The sequence below is a fragment of the Crassostrea angulata genome, chromosome 2, assembly GCF_025612915.1.
Source record: "Crassostrea angulata isolate pt1a10 chromosome 2, ASM2561291v2, whole genome shotgun sequence".
Classification (NCBI taxonomy): domain Eukaryota; kingdom Metazoa; phylum Mollusca; class Bivalvia; order Ostreida; family Ostreidae; genus Magallana; species Magallana angulata.
This window is the reverse complement of record NC_069112.1, coordinates 45465067-45482358: the sequence shown is the minus strand read 5'-3', so window position 1 is coordinate 45482358 and position 17292 is coordinate 45465067. Positions and strand designations below refer to the sequence as shown.

The 17292-nt window shown below is 29.5% G+C and overlaps 1 protein-coding gene across 1 annotated transcript in view; it reads left to right on the top strand.

Annotated features, from left to right (window-relative positions):
- Positions 1-17292, top strand: part of LOC128174401 (receptor-type tyrosine-protein phosphatase kappa-like) — a 39008-nt gene that overhangs the window by 6504 nt on the left and 15212 nt on the right. The window contains exons 6-7 of the mRNA XM_052839964.1: positions 300-440; positions 924-1061. Of these exons, the coding sequence (XP_052695924.1) occupies positions 300-440; positions 924-1061 (279 nt within the window). The remainder of the gene's footprint in view (positions 1-299; positions 441-923; positions 1062-17292) is intronic.

The window sequence follows — 17292 nt, the reverse complement described above, 5'->3', positions numbered from 1 at the left end:
TTCCTTGAATCTAAGTATCTAGCTATTATTTCTAATTATTGATTGAAAAAATACGTTTAATTCATTTAGAATGTACCGACATGAAACTTGGAAGAAATTGTTAACGTTCCCGCAATAGAAATTGTAATATCTCATGATTTAAAAAAAGAAAAAACAAAGAAAAACAAAGCAAACACAGAAAACAAATGATACAAACAAAAGAGGTGGACAAAATCTTTTTTTCAAAATCAAGCATTATGATACTGTTCTCTTTAACTTTCGTAAATTATGAATTAGACATCTTCCTTTTCTTCCTTTAGAATGTCCAAATGGCCAATATGGAAGAAACTGTTTACAAACTTGCAGTGAAAATTGTCATGTGTCCAAAACATGTGACAAAAAGACCGGTGCCTGCCATGGTGGTTGTATTGAAGGATGGAAATTACCTCAGTGCAATAAAGGTACATAACTATTGATTTAAATCCTCAGCTATTAAGGTTCAAACACAACAAAACTATTGGTTCTACATTTAATAGCTCTATTTTCTCAACAGGTTATTTAGTATTTGTTAACATAAAAGTTGACCTTTTTAAATTTCTTCCATTTTTAAATTTAGGATGAACTTTAATTCAATGCTGATTTTATCAGCCATTTTAGATAATCATAGGTTTTATACTTTGTCAAGTTTCGATGATGTTTTCTCAGTCAATAAATGCTCAAACAAGATGATTGGTATAAAATTGTTAAATAATGTAAAAAAAAACTTATTCTTAATAATTACATAATTTTTTTTTTCAAATACTGGAAAATAAGGAGAATGAAAGTTGATACAAACATTCTCTTTAAAACAGAAAGAGTGATAAAAATATCTTATTCGTTTCTCTCTTACCTTGTATGATATGTGTGATAATTTTCTATATGACAAAAACAATTCTATTTCAAAGAATGTGATGACGGAACATTTGGAACAAATTGCAGTAAAGTATGTGGTCACTGTTATCAAGGGAAGCCATGTGACAAGAAGACGGGGGTATGCCCCCCAGTGTGTGGCTCAGGATACGAGGGACTCTACTGCAACAAATGTATGATATCAAATATATTTTATTGGTCCTCTCATTTAAAAATATTAATAAAATAATGCATTTTGCTACGATTTACAACTTTTTTTTTAAATCAGCAGAACAATAAATGTAAATAAATCTGATTAATCAATGCAATAATAAAAAACATTAATAATTTTGTCTGATTGCTCCTTTAATTGGAAATTGTTAAACCGAGGCAAAAAAAAATATTAAAAAAACCCACTGTTATCCTTTTGTATTCCTCTTATACAAATATTCTCTAAAAAGAATTGTTTTTATAGAAAAAAAAATTTAAAAATAGTTAAAATTTAATATACGCCCTTGAGATATTTTTAATAATGTTTTTCTATTAACTTACATCTATAAGGTTTGATTCTGTATATCGATTTTCAAAGAATAGAGGAAAATGCCTCATTTTTATGGGAAACTTCATGAAACTTGTTTATATGACCATGTCGTCCTTGTACTTTTTCCCTTTTAAAAACAATCGCCACCGTTGTCATTTTTTTAGCTAAAGAGATAAACAGAGATGATTTAAACTCGGACCCAGGTCCTTCCTCTACGTCCTTAGCTGATGAAACTGAGTTTTCTCCCCTCACTGGGAAACTCAACTTGAGAGGTGTACATAGTGGTTTTGAAACACATGAACAACAATTTGTAAAAGATAAATTAGGTAAAATATATGTACTTTTACGAGCTATGTAAAACGGTTTTTTCTTTACAATAATACAATTTATTTTAGATGCAAAAACTGCATCCACAATGAACACTCTTTATGATTTTACTAAACATGAACTGATAACTTTAGTTCAACCACCAAGAACACAGCAATCAGTAGTTAATCAACCAATGATAGTACCAACGGAACAATCAGGACCATCTTCCGCTTCTCCCAACTTAACGACTTTCCCTGAAGAACACTCCTTTGAAGGAAAGCACAGTGTTAATCATAGTCAATCGGATGTCTTTGGTGCTGAAATAGAAAAACTTAAATTGGAAATGGAATACATCAAACTTCTGACGAAGAAAGTATCATCAGAGATTGAAATCTTAGAGCTGAAAAAGAAATCTTTGTCAGCAAACTGTACAGCTCTCTCTTCATCCGAAAAACAGTAGCTCAGGTTATGTCTGGAAAAAGGAATTTGGATTTGTTTTAAAAGATGAACCTTAAAGTTATGGCTAAAGTATTTCTCATTTACATGTCAGTTTCATACAGTCTATTTTGAAATATGTCGTGTACATGTGCTTATATTAATGCATACTTAAATCACTCTCATCAATTATATGTGAGCATTTACTAGTAGGACAGACTGTTTCGCTTTGCTGGTAATTTATATAAAATTAAAATTTCATGTCAAAGGATAAATTTGATACCAGAAGTGTTCGAATAAATGTTCTTCAATGTTATTCAAATTGCATGCAAAAATAATTGAGCTCAAGAGGTAAATATCTTCATTACACATGATACTTTTTCTTAAAAAATAAGAAAAAAACCCACAAATGTATAGCTTATGTTAGATTTGATCATGCTCCGATCAAAGATATCATGTTGTATTATTTAAAGAATGCTTCCAATTTACTTATCTTTATATAACAGCAAGTTTACGATTATATACATGTATTTTTATAAAAGTATGCAAAATCCACTTGCGCTCCAATTATATGTCACTTGAATTTAATGTTATGGTGTTGTTTTTTACTTAAACGCAAATTATACAATCTACACAAAATCGTATAAAACAACTTCCGTGGATTTTACGATCTTGCTTTAATTTTTGTTATAAAATTTAAAATGCTAATGTACACTTTGCGACTGTTTTTCACAAGCACAACATTCGTCGGGAGATGTTTGAATTTTTGCACTGGATTTTACATAAGCTTAGATTATCTGTAACAACATGAATTTGCGTAGATCAGTTACACGTAGATAGCAGACTTCAACTAAGTTCTCTTAATATGTCATGAAAAACAAAAATCATCAGAGGATGTTAATATATATTTCATATTGACTTTCTGAAAAAAATGTTATACATGCCCCTGTTTCCATGTACCTACTTATTTATATTTCGTAATGTCGATTCCTTCTCGTTTGTCAGTAGTTGTGATAACGTAAAAAATATGGTTATATAAACAAACAAAAATAAATATATGGTGCAGGAATATATGAAATAAATCGATAGAACACAATGAATATGTCTATTAACATTCAAGCTCCAAAATCTGTACTGTAATTATTGGCTTATGAGGTAGCATGACCGAAAATAATCTGTGTACTGTGTTTTCACCAAAATAACATATACAACCATGCGTTGATGGATAATACCCGAGTTACATATAGCTGCAATTAATTTGATATTGTTAATAGATTTTAGGGATCCATCTATTAGCTGTTAAAGAATATATCAACAAAAAGGTACAATGAAATATCAATGTTTGTCATATGAGTACGATTTTAGTCTAACTGCAAGCAAATCTTAAGAGAAACAGTGTTATCTGAAAATCTGGGAATAAAAATCCTGACTGAATTTAGTGCAGTTTGTGTTACTTGGTTTGATTGTACGAAATATATCGCTAAACAATTCACTTCACTTTTATTATTTACAAACATCGTAAGTACACCACTTCATAGTTCCATGTAGTCAAACTGGTTTTTCCTTATTTATACGACAATGTTTGTCTATATTTAAAATACCAATATTAAATGAGTGAAAACTCATGAGACATAACACTAAAATGTATTTCTAAATTCTTTTCAAGGATAAATCTAATTAAAATTATGCAAAACAATCGACGCTTTCATCAAAATTAGAAACGTGGATATATTTCTATTCTCTACTCTAGTGTTTACACTTGTTAATAGATCGTGCTAAATCCTGATTCATTCAAAGTGAATTTCCTGGTGATTTTAATGATTCATTCAATCGTTAACATCAAAAACTTTATATCTAGGAAACAAGTTGAAAAACCTGTAGTTCAACAAACTTAAATACAAATGACTTTCTTCTATCCATCTTTCTTTCAGATTTCTAGCCGTAGGTCATACTTTTATGCATAATGTCACATGGAACGAATTGATATCGATCATGACCAGTTTTACAGATATTCAAAATTATGATATTATTTGCATTTACCATAATCTTTCATAGGAAAATAAAACTTGTTACCATTTAAAAACGCACAATGTCTTCTACCTGTAGTAAACACAAACAACTTGTATGTAAACAAACCCTAAGATTATGAAAATGTCTTTTACAACATGATGGAAAGCATTTTGAATAAAGTAATGCACGTCAAAATGCCAATACTCCGTTCTTTAGGAATGATAACTACTACATCATTATGGGCATAGAGATATTGAATAATTATTTCATCCTCCGTTTTATAAAATTATCTGACAGTTTTGTTTTTCTTTTTTTGTAGATTATATGTTCAGCATTTAAATTTTGAAATGTATCTTCAATCCTAATATTCATTGTTTATCGATAGCAAAATTTAAACTGCATAGAGTAACAATTATTAATATGATTGTTGTATGAGATTTTGAGAACATTTAACTTTATAGTGTTTAAACGTTATCTTTTAGTTCGTTAATTTTAGATTAAGATATGTTTTATCGAACGCCTTGAATCTTTAAATCCATACTGTAAGAACATATTTTTAGTATCCGAAAATAAATGTGTGAAACATCAATGATATGATTTCCAAAACATTCAAAAGAGAATATTTATGCGTCATGTCCGGGTATAATTAATTATTATATTAAATAATTGAACTTGATAATTGTTAAATAAGGAAAAATATAATGAGAACTACATGTTTTTTGACTTCCTTGTCACGTATTATCATTGTTATACCTTAAATAGATTTCCAAATAGTACTCGCAATATTCATTACACAGATTGATATATTACTTGACTAAATGAACTCATGTTTATTTTTTTTTCTATTCCAAAACATTGTGGGTTTTTTTTTATAGCAATTTTAAAGTCTTAATACAATTAGACCCCCCTCGACATCAGAGGCGAATTTTAATACGAGGGAAAAACACTGGGTTTTTTTTTTCGTACTCCTTTTTTCTCTGAAATATGACTGAATTTGTCTGTAAATTTACTGAAATGTGTGGGTTTTTTACACATACCTAACATAACCACCGTTTAAAAAGCTGTTACAAAAATTGATACTGACTCGAACCAGGCAGCTTAAATGTTCTTACGTTTTGAAATTAAACATCGAAACCCGAGAATTTATCAATAATTTACCGTGTTTTGTTGATTTACAGTTACATGGCCGACGAACAATCTTATAGGTCGGCGATTAGATTTATCGTCGGTCAGGTAACTGTAAATCAACATATCTCGATAAGCAAAAATCATAACGATAAACTATTTAGGGCCTTTTTAGGGTTTTCTTTTTCAAACGTTATTTTCCTTATTAAACTCAAAGTGTTAATATAATCGTAAAATTGTGAGAGGCATATCTCTCTAATTTATAATCTAGATTTGTTTTGTTTTGATTTTAAGATAAAATTGAACGATATCATGATATTTATTCTACTTTCGCGATTTTTTTCGTGCGAAATAAGGAATATACATATTGTGTACGAACATTGGAATCTCAATATCACTGAAATCAAATGACCAGTCAATTTTGAAGCAATTTATAGTTATTCAGTCTTTAATGTACATATTGTAAGATATATATAGTGGCTGGCCTTGTTATAAAATTAAACATGCTTATATACACTTTACAACTGTATTTCACATGCACAACTTAGTTTAGAGGATGTCAGCATTTCTTTGAGTTTTTTATCAACTTCAATTATGACTTACAACGTCATTGATTTTGCATAGATCGATTAGTTAGCAGAGTTCAACTAAATTCTGAAAATTAATATTATGAAAAAACCTTTTACCTAGTTAAATAACACTTTAACTCGAATTGATTTGAATGTTGTACTTAAAGTTCACATTTTTGCATGTAACTACTTAATATTAACTTGTCGCAATGTCAATTAATTCTCGTTTCTCAGTAGTTTTGATAACACAACAATGTTTATATAAACAACAAAAATTAATATATGGTACAAGAAGATATAAAAGAAAATCAATTATACTAACACAATGAATCTATCAGTAAACATTTTTAATACATTTGGAAAATAATTGTTTCAAAATCTAAAATGATCATGAATTATATGTGTACTGTGTTTTCACAAACATAACATATAAGTAGCTGCAATTAATTTGATATGGTGACTATGTTTGAGGGATCTTTGTTATACATTGTAGCTGTAAAGAATATAACAACAAAAAGGTATTATGAAATATCATTGATTGTCGTTTGATTAAGATTTTAGTCTAATTGCAGGCAAATTTAAAAAGAGAAACAGTGTTATCTGAAAACCTAGATCCGGTTGCACAAACGTTAGTTTAATTTGACTAGCTGTTAACTTGATGTTAACGTGTCGTTAAATTTAACACTGATTTAAATGGGTTGCACGAACGTTAACTTATAGTTAAAGCTGAGTTTATTATCAAATTTAACTTAAAGATTTAACTAGGTTACCTACGTACATTAAATATTTCTTTAAACATTAAAATCAAAATGGCGGATCTGTTATTATTTAAAAACGTGTTTGTGGAGAAGAAAAAAAGAAACTACAATGAGAGAGAAAGAGAAAAAGAGAGAGATAGAGAGAATAGAAATGACACACTTGAGCGACAGGCAAATCCGATCCCGATTTCGACAAGATTCGATTACGTATATATTTCGGACATAGTGCGTAATGATCTGCAAAGAGCAACAAAACGAAGCCAGTCCATGTCGGTGGAAATGCAGGTACTTGTTATCAGAATACACATTCATAAAATTAAAACAACAATATCACAAAATAATCATTATACTATCATATATATAAAAACATACTGGACCAATTACTAAAATGCTACGTAACATACAACGTGAGGTTTTATGCTGAGTATATCGTATTATATACCTATAAATTTGACGTATCGGGTTGAGAAATACATATCTCTTTTTATCCTTTTTATCCTTGGCAATCTTTTTATTAAATTGTTTATGAAATGAAAACCGTCCATCTTAAAGTACACATATTATCAATGTAAACATCTAGAAAGAAAAAATGAAAACGTTAGCAAATAAGAACGCTGTCAAGTGATGTCATTTTTAATACTTTGATTATGACGTCAGTACTTTATAAAATTAATACAAGATTGCTAACATCGAGGGTAGGAGTACCATGTGTCCCCTCTGAGCGTATTCAAAAAACTGTGAAAAAATACATGTAACATTAAATTATATCAAACCTTGCAGGTTATGTTGGCTCTACGTTTTATGCCTCTTGGAGCTTTTTGTAAGTTATCGGAGATACCGTGGGATTTGATAAAAGTACAGTCAGCAGGGCTATCGATACTGTTACCAATGCAATCATTACAAAGATAAAATGGTCTTATAAAGAGGGAATTTTGAAATCCAAGCAAAAATTCACGGAGTGGATTTCCAGGCTGTATAGATGGAACTCATGTCCGAATGTCCTAATGCAAGCATCTTTGGAAGATGAGGCTGTCTTTGTGAAGAGGAAGGGGTTTCAGTCCATCAATGTACAGGTCATTGAAAGTACTTACTATAATATAGTCTATGATAAATTATATTTCGGACATTCGAGGTGTGAACTTTCTTGGAATAAACCACAGTGTTGTCGAAGACGGCTACCTCATTGGTGACAGTGGATATGCTTGTTCTATGTTTTTAATTACATTGTATCTACATCCTGCAAACATGTCAGAGTAAGCATTTAATGCGGTCCATTGCCGTATACGCAACACCGTAGAGAGAGTCTTTTGTTGGTGGAAAAGAAGGTTCCACGTCTTGCATAGCGAGATCAAGATTAAACCTGCAAATTCTGCAAAATAAATGGTGCCTGTGCCATTCTGCACAACATCCCATATTTCTGAAGGAAGAGAAGGATGATGAGAATGAAGAAGACGTGAACGCCACTGTTCTTTGGCTTATTGGGGACCTGAGGACGGAAGAGCAATCAGGAACTTTATAACCAGGACCAACTTCGAAAATGAATACATAACAAATATAAATTTTGAAAACCGTTGATATTATATATGTAATGATTTAAAACTGCTACTGTTTTATAAGTAGTACATGCATGCTTTTTTATTCGTCAGTTATGGCTTGTAGTCCTAGCAAATCACTTTCAATTTGAGTTACAGTCTGCTTCAGGCATTCAATCTGCAGCGCTAGCTTCGAATTCTGTAATTCCATATTCTGCCGTTCGAGGTTCTTCTGGAGCTTCATGTTCTGCAGTATATCTCTTTTAAGTGTTAACTTTATATATCATTAATTTTAATAGTACTATTATCCAGCAAATAAAAATCAGTCAACTCCATGTGAGAAGTACGATTTCCAACTACAGTATGAAACCAGGATAAATGCACAATGCTTATTATTTTACCTGATACTGCATCTTCTGAAGCTGTTCAAATTAGATCTTTCTGGGAATTAACAAAACTCTGATTGCATTTAGTGCAGTTTGTGTTACTTGGTTTTATTCTACAAAATATATCACTACACAATTTGCTTCGCTTCTGTTATTTACAAACACAAAATGTAAACCACTTTGTAGCTCCATGTATTTTAACTGATTTTCTATTTTTCAAAGGCAATGTGTATTTATTGTTTTTATAATATTGACATTAAATGAGTGAAAACTAATACAAGCATAACGCTGAAGTGTATCTCTAAATTCTGTACAGGAATAAATATAAATAGAATTATGCAATACGATCGATGTTTTCATCAAAATTAGAAACTGAAGACATTTTTATTATCTAATAGTACGCTTGTTCAGAGACTCTGTTAAATGTTGATTCCTTCTAAGGAAATTTCCTGATAACTCCCCCTCCCCCTCCTCTAATGAATTATTCAATTATTTACATCAAAAACGTAATATCCACTAAAAAGTTCAAAAACCTATTAGTCAACACAGTGTAATAGAAATACTAGTCTTTTTTCGTCTTATTTTGGATTTGTAACCGTAAGTCATAGTTACCTTTGCAACACTGTCCCTTGGGGAAAAATGATGGCGATAGTTACAATTCTACAGATATTCAAAACCATGCTGTTTGAATTTACGTTTAAAAGCAACTACTACACTCTTTAGTAATCAGAACAACTACCTCAATGTATATCAATAAAGTTATAAATGTTCAAATTATTATTTCATTCTTCTTTTCACAAATTCAACTAACTTTCTTTTTTAAATATTTTCTAGCATTTTTAGGATGTTACCTTTAATCTTACAACCGGTCATTGGCTGTACATTGAGAGCAAAACCCGTACCGAGTACCGTATATTGAAGATGATTTTTCATGAGATTATTTAGACGTGTAACTTCATAATGATCAAACATAATTGTTTTTTTCCTTTAAATTTAAATGAATATATTTCTTACAGAATGCCTTGAAACTTTAAATCCATATTGTAAGAAGACATTTACTAATATCCAAAAATTGTGAAGTATTCATGATATGATTTTCCACAAAAAATCAAAACAAAAAACGTATGCGTCATGCCTATTTAAAATTATTATCATACATGTATTTATTAATAAAACTTGATAACTATTTGTTTTATTACGGAAAATATCACACGAATTACATAATTCTGTGACGTCCGTAATACGGTATTACGCTTTAATACCTTAAATATATTTCTAAATAGTGTATGCATTAATTAGACTGATTCGGTTTTTAAGAGTGGCATGCCCATTGACAGAGTCACTAATGTTTACAGAATTAAAAACATCTGAATATGTTCTTCAAGTTCCGACTGTGTATGTGTTATAAAGACGTCTTAATATTTCTCAGCCTGTTCGCAATAACTGAAGCTTACGGTAAGACAGTTAATATAAAAGTAGTTAATAGTTAAAGACAATCTACAAAAGCAGGTATCTTAAAAGTCATGACGTGCATTGTACGCAAATGCGCTATTCGTACGGCGAATTATTTATTTATTTATTTATTCTGAGTGTTAATATGAACCCTTTTCAAACATAAAGGGTCAATGTTTGAAATTGACAACATGAAATAATAACAACTCACAAGAGACCCCCCCCCCCCCCCAAAAAAAAAAAAAGAAATAAAAATAAAATAACTATTGACTATTTTTGACCTGGTAACCTTGTCGTATTTTGTTATTTAAAATTAAATGAAATATGATTTATTATATCATAAATGACTAATATACAATTTGTGCGACTTTTTGAAATAAATTTTAATAGCCTCATTTTTGTTCTTTTGACCAAACATTTATGAACTAATATATTAATTTTAATATCATACTCTTCATTTTCTATTGAGTCTGAGGGATGTGATACATTTGTTACTATGGGATCTTGACATTTAAACAAACTGATATTTGACCCTTGTCTCACTTTTTTATATTTGTTTCATATTTGAAACAAAAAAGTGAAATAAATATTTTAAGTTAGGTCCTCTTGGTTTTCCAGCAAGTCTGAATGTAACCCTATTAAAATTGAATTAAGCAAAATGATACACATATCCCCCTTCTTGGATAACTGATATGATGGTGCTAGAGTGCGTTTGACACAATACAAAATCAAGCATTGGTTAAGAAGCAAACATAGCCTTTATTCAATAATATAATATGATAAAATACAACATAAAAATGCCTCAATGAATGCCGTGTACAATAAGCTAAATAAAATACATAAAACCATTGGAACAACCCTGCATCTATACAACATACTTAAACAACAAAGTATGGTGACTATAATGAATAAAGAATGTCAGACAATGAAACCTGGGAATTTCTATAAACATAAAGAGTCAAAGATGGGATGTCTTAATGAAGTTGCGCACATATTATCTTTATAGTTAAAGGCGGTAAATATAGATATGTACAAATGTTCTACGTTAATATATATATTTTCTGTAATGTTTCCAGTTAATGTTGCCCTTAACAAACCAGCATACCAACATCATACACACATAACACGTCACAAGAAATTCGACGCCAGTAATGCTGTAGATGGGCGTAAATCTGACCTCAGACCTTGGGGAGGCCAATGTGCTGTATCAGCTGATGAGAAGGAAACCGCCACCTGGTGGGTGGACCTGACTAGAGTCCACAGCATCCATCATATCACCATCCACTACATGACCAACAATAAAGAATGGGGTACATGTAAATGCACATTGACACCATTCTTCTGATAAGCTTTAGAATTTTATCACTTAAAAAGAACAGTTAATAATAGTAACTGTAGTTACATGTATAATCGAAAGCGATATCTTAGAATAAAGATGTAAAAATGTTTTTATTCATTTCAATTGAATGAAGTCCACGAGCTTGGACATTTAGTCCGTGTTTTTAATGGTTATCCAGGTATAGTGTGTATATCTCTAATCGTTTTTTACATGGCCAATAATATATTATATGTATTTTTAAGGCACCCAAAATCTTTTAACTTTTTGATATATTTTTTGTAGGACCTTTTAATTACTACGCCCGTCACTTTCTGGGGTTCTCTGTGTATATCTCCAACACACCGGAAATATCACAGGGAAAGCTGTGTTTTAAGGACAGCAACTTTACAATAAACACCATCCCCGCTGTGTTCACCACAGCGTGTCTTTTACAAGGGCGATATGTTATCTACTACAACGAGAGACTATCAAGAATTGTCTACCCTAACAGTTATTCTAAATATGCAAGAACCTACTTATGTGAAGTAGAAGTATTTGGTATGTTTGCTATAATGATGACTTTAGCGATTCTGTAGTTTATAAACATGTTCATAAGTGAGTAACTTACAAAATATTAACCTCTGCTTGTCTTCGTATCACTCTTATACTGGTTTTTATGGTATTTCCTACGTTAACATATCAAACCTAAGATAAGGAAGTAAAATGTATATATTATGAAACAATGAAGAGTCGATAAGGAAACAATTAGGATTAATTAATTAATTGATTAATTAATCAATGCCTGCTTATATCAAATTTTATCAAATATTCAGAAATTGCAGAGACCAAAAATACTTTTACTACGTTTAGTTAAAACAATTCAAAACGTCCAACTAATAAAAGTTTATTATGAAAATCTTATTACATTTTTACATTTAAAAATTTACATTTTAAGCTATCACAATTTTTGCATATATTTGGTTTAACCATTTAACTTAAAATCTATCTTTGCAATTGGAAGGAGACATGATTATATTAAACACATGTACATGGCAGCGTTATTGCTTTGTAAATGGTATGAACAATCTAATGTTGAAAAGCATGAAATATTCTATAATTGACCTTGCGCACTATGGTGTATAATATCAGTTTTATCATCAATAAAATGTTCATTTAAATAGTTAAACGTAATGAAGATATGTTTTGTGTCACTATCAGTTAAAACAAGCAAAAAAAAAAAAAAATAAATAAAAAAAACCACACACAATAAACAAAAAAGAAAAAAATTGCAAGTTTCAAGCTCTGATGGCATCATTTTAACTGATTTTTTTCTGTACTTTTGGATGAATATAATAAACACATTAAACAAGAAATTTTGGTGATCCACTTAATAATTGACTTTTTTAATGTCTACCTCTCTAGAATGTGACGAAGGGACGTTTGGAACAGATTGCAGTGGTGTATGTGGTTATTGTCATCAGGGACAATGCGATAAATACACGGGAATCTGTGCTTCAGGGTGTGCGCCTGGATATCATGGGATATATTGTAATAAAAGTAAGATAACAGTTAATAAATGTAGAAAAAAGAAATAGAATAATAGGAACAGAACCAGGTTTAGTTTTTACTATGCAGCTGGTTGCAACCTGTATGGATGCTTTAGTAATATATAAATTTTGCATGGTATAGCTCGACATGATAACTGCTGCTATTTTTATGAATAACTCTCATTTTATGTCGTTTTAAAACTAATGATATATTCATATGACCAATTCATCATTCCACACTTTTCTCAGCAGCATGCGCCTCAATGCTTTACGGACCGAATTGCGAACTAACTTGCAAAATAAATTGCCTGAACCAAACTTGTGATTCTAAAAGCGGAACGTGTCTGGTAACGAAACCGCCAGTACATGTATGTACAAAATATTTATCAGAAATTTGATTTATGACAGCCACTTTGTTTAATAATGAAATAATGTTTATATGTTATCAATTAAACAAGTCGTTATTTGTTTATAAGGTATAATATATCTATCTCATTTTTTTCATTGTGTTTATACTATTGAACAGTTCTTATTTGTCAAAAAAAATTAATGTGTATCCTTAGTTTATGTAAAAAATAATGATGTTCATTTATAGACATAACTAAATCTGAATTCAATTAAGTTCTTCCAGATATAATCAAGGGTTTTAGATTTTTGTTAAAATTCTTACTTATGAAATTTCGTCAAATAAATCTATTTTCACTATAAACACATTACTAAATATAACGATCGTAATGTTGGGCAATTATATTATTATTGCTGATGAAAGGCTTTATTTTCTTATCAATTCGTTGTAAAATTCCGATACTTTGATACAAGATTTTACCGATACAATTCTTTGAATATATATATATATATATATATATATATTTATATATATATATATATATATATATATATATATATATATATATATATATATATATATATATATATATATATATATATCACATGCACACTCTTTCTGATTGATCTCTTTCCAGGTAGATGAAAAGAAAAATAACAATATAATGTTGTTTGTAATTGGTGGATCCGCAGGAGCACTTTGTCTCTTAATAATTATTGTTTTCAGTTTATATAAAAGGTATTTTTCAAAAATTTTACAGGTAACACTTAGAAAGACTACATGTAACTGCTTTACAAAAACAATACGAAACAAAAAATAACATATATATGTATGACTTATTGTGTTCCCGTGTTGTTACAACTGTGATATACTTAATTAAAGACATTATTTTATTGAGACGTTGACAGAAATATTGATAATCATAGTGCATGCATGTGATGTTAAGATTAAGTATGATTACTTATGCGATCAAACACAGATAATTAGAAGTTATCACTACAATAACCTGCCAAAAATAGTCAACTTTTTTTTGTTAAAAATTAACTTTTTTAAAGAATGCTTCATGATATTTATCAGTAAAATATAATACAAAATTCTCTAAATTCTTTATAGTTATGGAATTTGGTTCGAATTAGATCTAATGTATGTATTTTGTTTTATTTATGTTAAAAATACTTTGAAATCAATTAAACACAGGACTATCAGCAAAAAGTGTCAAAAATCAATGCCAAAGAAAACAGAATCAAAACGTAAGTTTGTTTTTAAGTACTCGTATTTAAAACTTTACAATGGATATGTTAAAAAAAACACATTGCTTTGTGTGTCTCTTGTATTCAATAATGTAGTAATACTGACTAAGTAAGGATGCTGCGTATGTTAAACATTTTGAGAACAAACAAGAAGACTAAGAATATTCTTTTTTTGCATGATTTGATTATAGGCAAAACATACGAAAATACTGACTTGAATTTAAACACCGACGAACCATCAAGGTGTCTAATGGAAAGACAATTGAATGCTTTTGACATAAATAGTTACGAACAAATACACATTCAAAGTTCTGCTGAAAATATGTGCACCTACGATGAGTTGTTCGCCATTCCAATAAATGACACTGAATCCACCACACTTAAGACGGACGGGGAAGTATGTTTTAAATAACATTTGTTTCAATTTTTTCTAAGATAATTAGGACGCTTTTTTACATTTGAGTTATTCAGTTATATCTATCTGTTTATTTTATTTTTTCAATTGTTCTCAGTATGAAGAAAAAAATTATCATTTAGAATTTTTTTCATTTAACCCGCCATATAACCTCCAACATCTTCCGTTAAAGATTTTAGCAGATTCAAATCATGGTGTGTCATTCATTATTTCTATGCATCATGTAACTTGTTGTTGATGAAATATCCTATTGTCCGAATCAATTTGCGTAATTTATTGATAATTTGAAATGTGTATACTTTTATTGAGCCTTGTTCTACAATACAAACATATACAAACGTAATTATTATGGTTGATGTCATAAGATATTAATCTATAAATCTATAGAACTCTTTTAAAATAAAAGACTCGAATTTTTGGGCTTTAATACTAAAAAAATCTGGCTTTTGTCGTTCCAATTTGTTTGTAAAGTAAAACATAAATCGGCACAAGAACGATAAAACAATTTGAATGAATCTATATGTCTGAAATGTTCTAGCTCTAAAGTACATATAAAATTTAAAACGATGTATTTTGAAACTGTTCTTAACGTGTATATGTTACGGTCCTGCAGATGGCTTTTGTAATCATATAATTATATATAATCATTTAATATCATTTGCTATAATGTTTAAAATAACTATTTATTGATAAATAAAGGTGAACGTTTTTTAGAATTAAAGCATACAAACAAAAAACAAAATGCTAATAAAAAAAGAAGAAGAGAAAATCCGCTGTTTCGAAAACGTGATCTTCATCATATAAATCATGGTAAAAATGTCATTTTATTTCAAAAATGCTATTCTATTATTCCCGTAAAGAGTATAAAACTTACTTTAAGTTTTTTTTAGTTTTGTTTGGTTTTTTCGTTTGTCACTCGTATTTCATGATTTACACAACTTCTCGAACTCAGTTAGCAATGGAAATTGTTTCAGTACTAACTAAAAAGTCTTTTTTCCATACTCTAGTTAAAGTAGTATTTTTAAAAAATTCCACATTAACATTGCATCTGCTCGCTTTCGAAGTTTCGATGAAAGTGATAATAGAGATAAATTGGAAATCATTTTTCAGAAATTCCTTTAAATTTGTTTTATATTTTTTCAATAAAACATCATACATCTTATTTCATTTTTTTTATTTCAGAAATGAGGTACGAAAACATACCACAACAGCAATATCATCTACATAATGTTGTGAACCTTTGCTGACCTGAAAATGTCTCTATGAAAAAATAATTATGTGAAGAGATTGTACAGTAGAATTATGTTGATATATGTTTAACACAAATTATATTCTGAAACAATTGTACATTTCTTAGGGGAAAAAATAAACTAACGATGAAACCGAGTGTGTTGTACAGTTGTACATGTAGATGTAGTAAATAAGATATATTTTTATTGAATATATTTTGTTTTAATCATTTTACTCATGAAACAATGTATATGTTTTTTTTAAACTATTTGTTGTATAACCAACGTGCAAACCGGGTTGATATAAACAATTAAAAAGGAAGTTGTTTCATTAAATATCAATTTGTTAACTTGTATTTTTATTGATTTTGTAATAAAAATTTCCAATTTTGTATACTATACAAATAAACTGCATGACATTCTCTAATTTTGCTCCAGTAGCTCCTAATATCATTTTAATAAAAATGTATTTCTTATTAATTCATTATTTTTTGTTATCTTAATGGATTGATTTTCTTTAGAAAAAAAATTAATGGAGATTATAAAGAGCTATTAAGTCCAAATTCACTTATAAATGACGTAAACTGTTTTTCTACCTCTTCAGTAAATAGTTACAGTAGCAAATTTTCATTGTTTTAAATGTTTCATCTAGCTTGTTTTTAGAAACAAGTAAGCTTTATTATATTGGAGCATGCACACTCTCAATTCAATTATTAATGTACATGTGCTACTTTTCTTTGATATTATTGAAATTTCCTAACGAATGTAGAAATATCATTTCATCATCTGCATAGAGTTTTTGTTTCTCAGTTGATTTGAAACGCAAGGGCATGCTCTACGGATGAACAATTTCTAAAACGAGGCAAGCTACTTACAAACAAGTTGATAAAACAAAATATCAACAGTCTCGATTGAAGTCATCATTTTGTTATTTCTAAGGTCAATAAAAAGACTGTTAGCAAACACAATCTTCCGCTAGTTTAAATGCCGACTGACGTTTTTCATTTATTATCAATTATCATTTATTATTTATCATTTATTAATCATTTATTATCATTATCAATCATTATCAATCACCGATTTTTCTTCGAATTTCTCCGTTCTCCAGACTACGACATTGTGCCCGGTCAGCAGAGGCATAGCACCTGATCATGCCTTTGATTCTTGTGGAGGTCGTTTTTGCTTTGCTCCTGTTTTGTATAT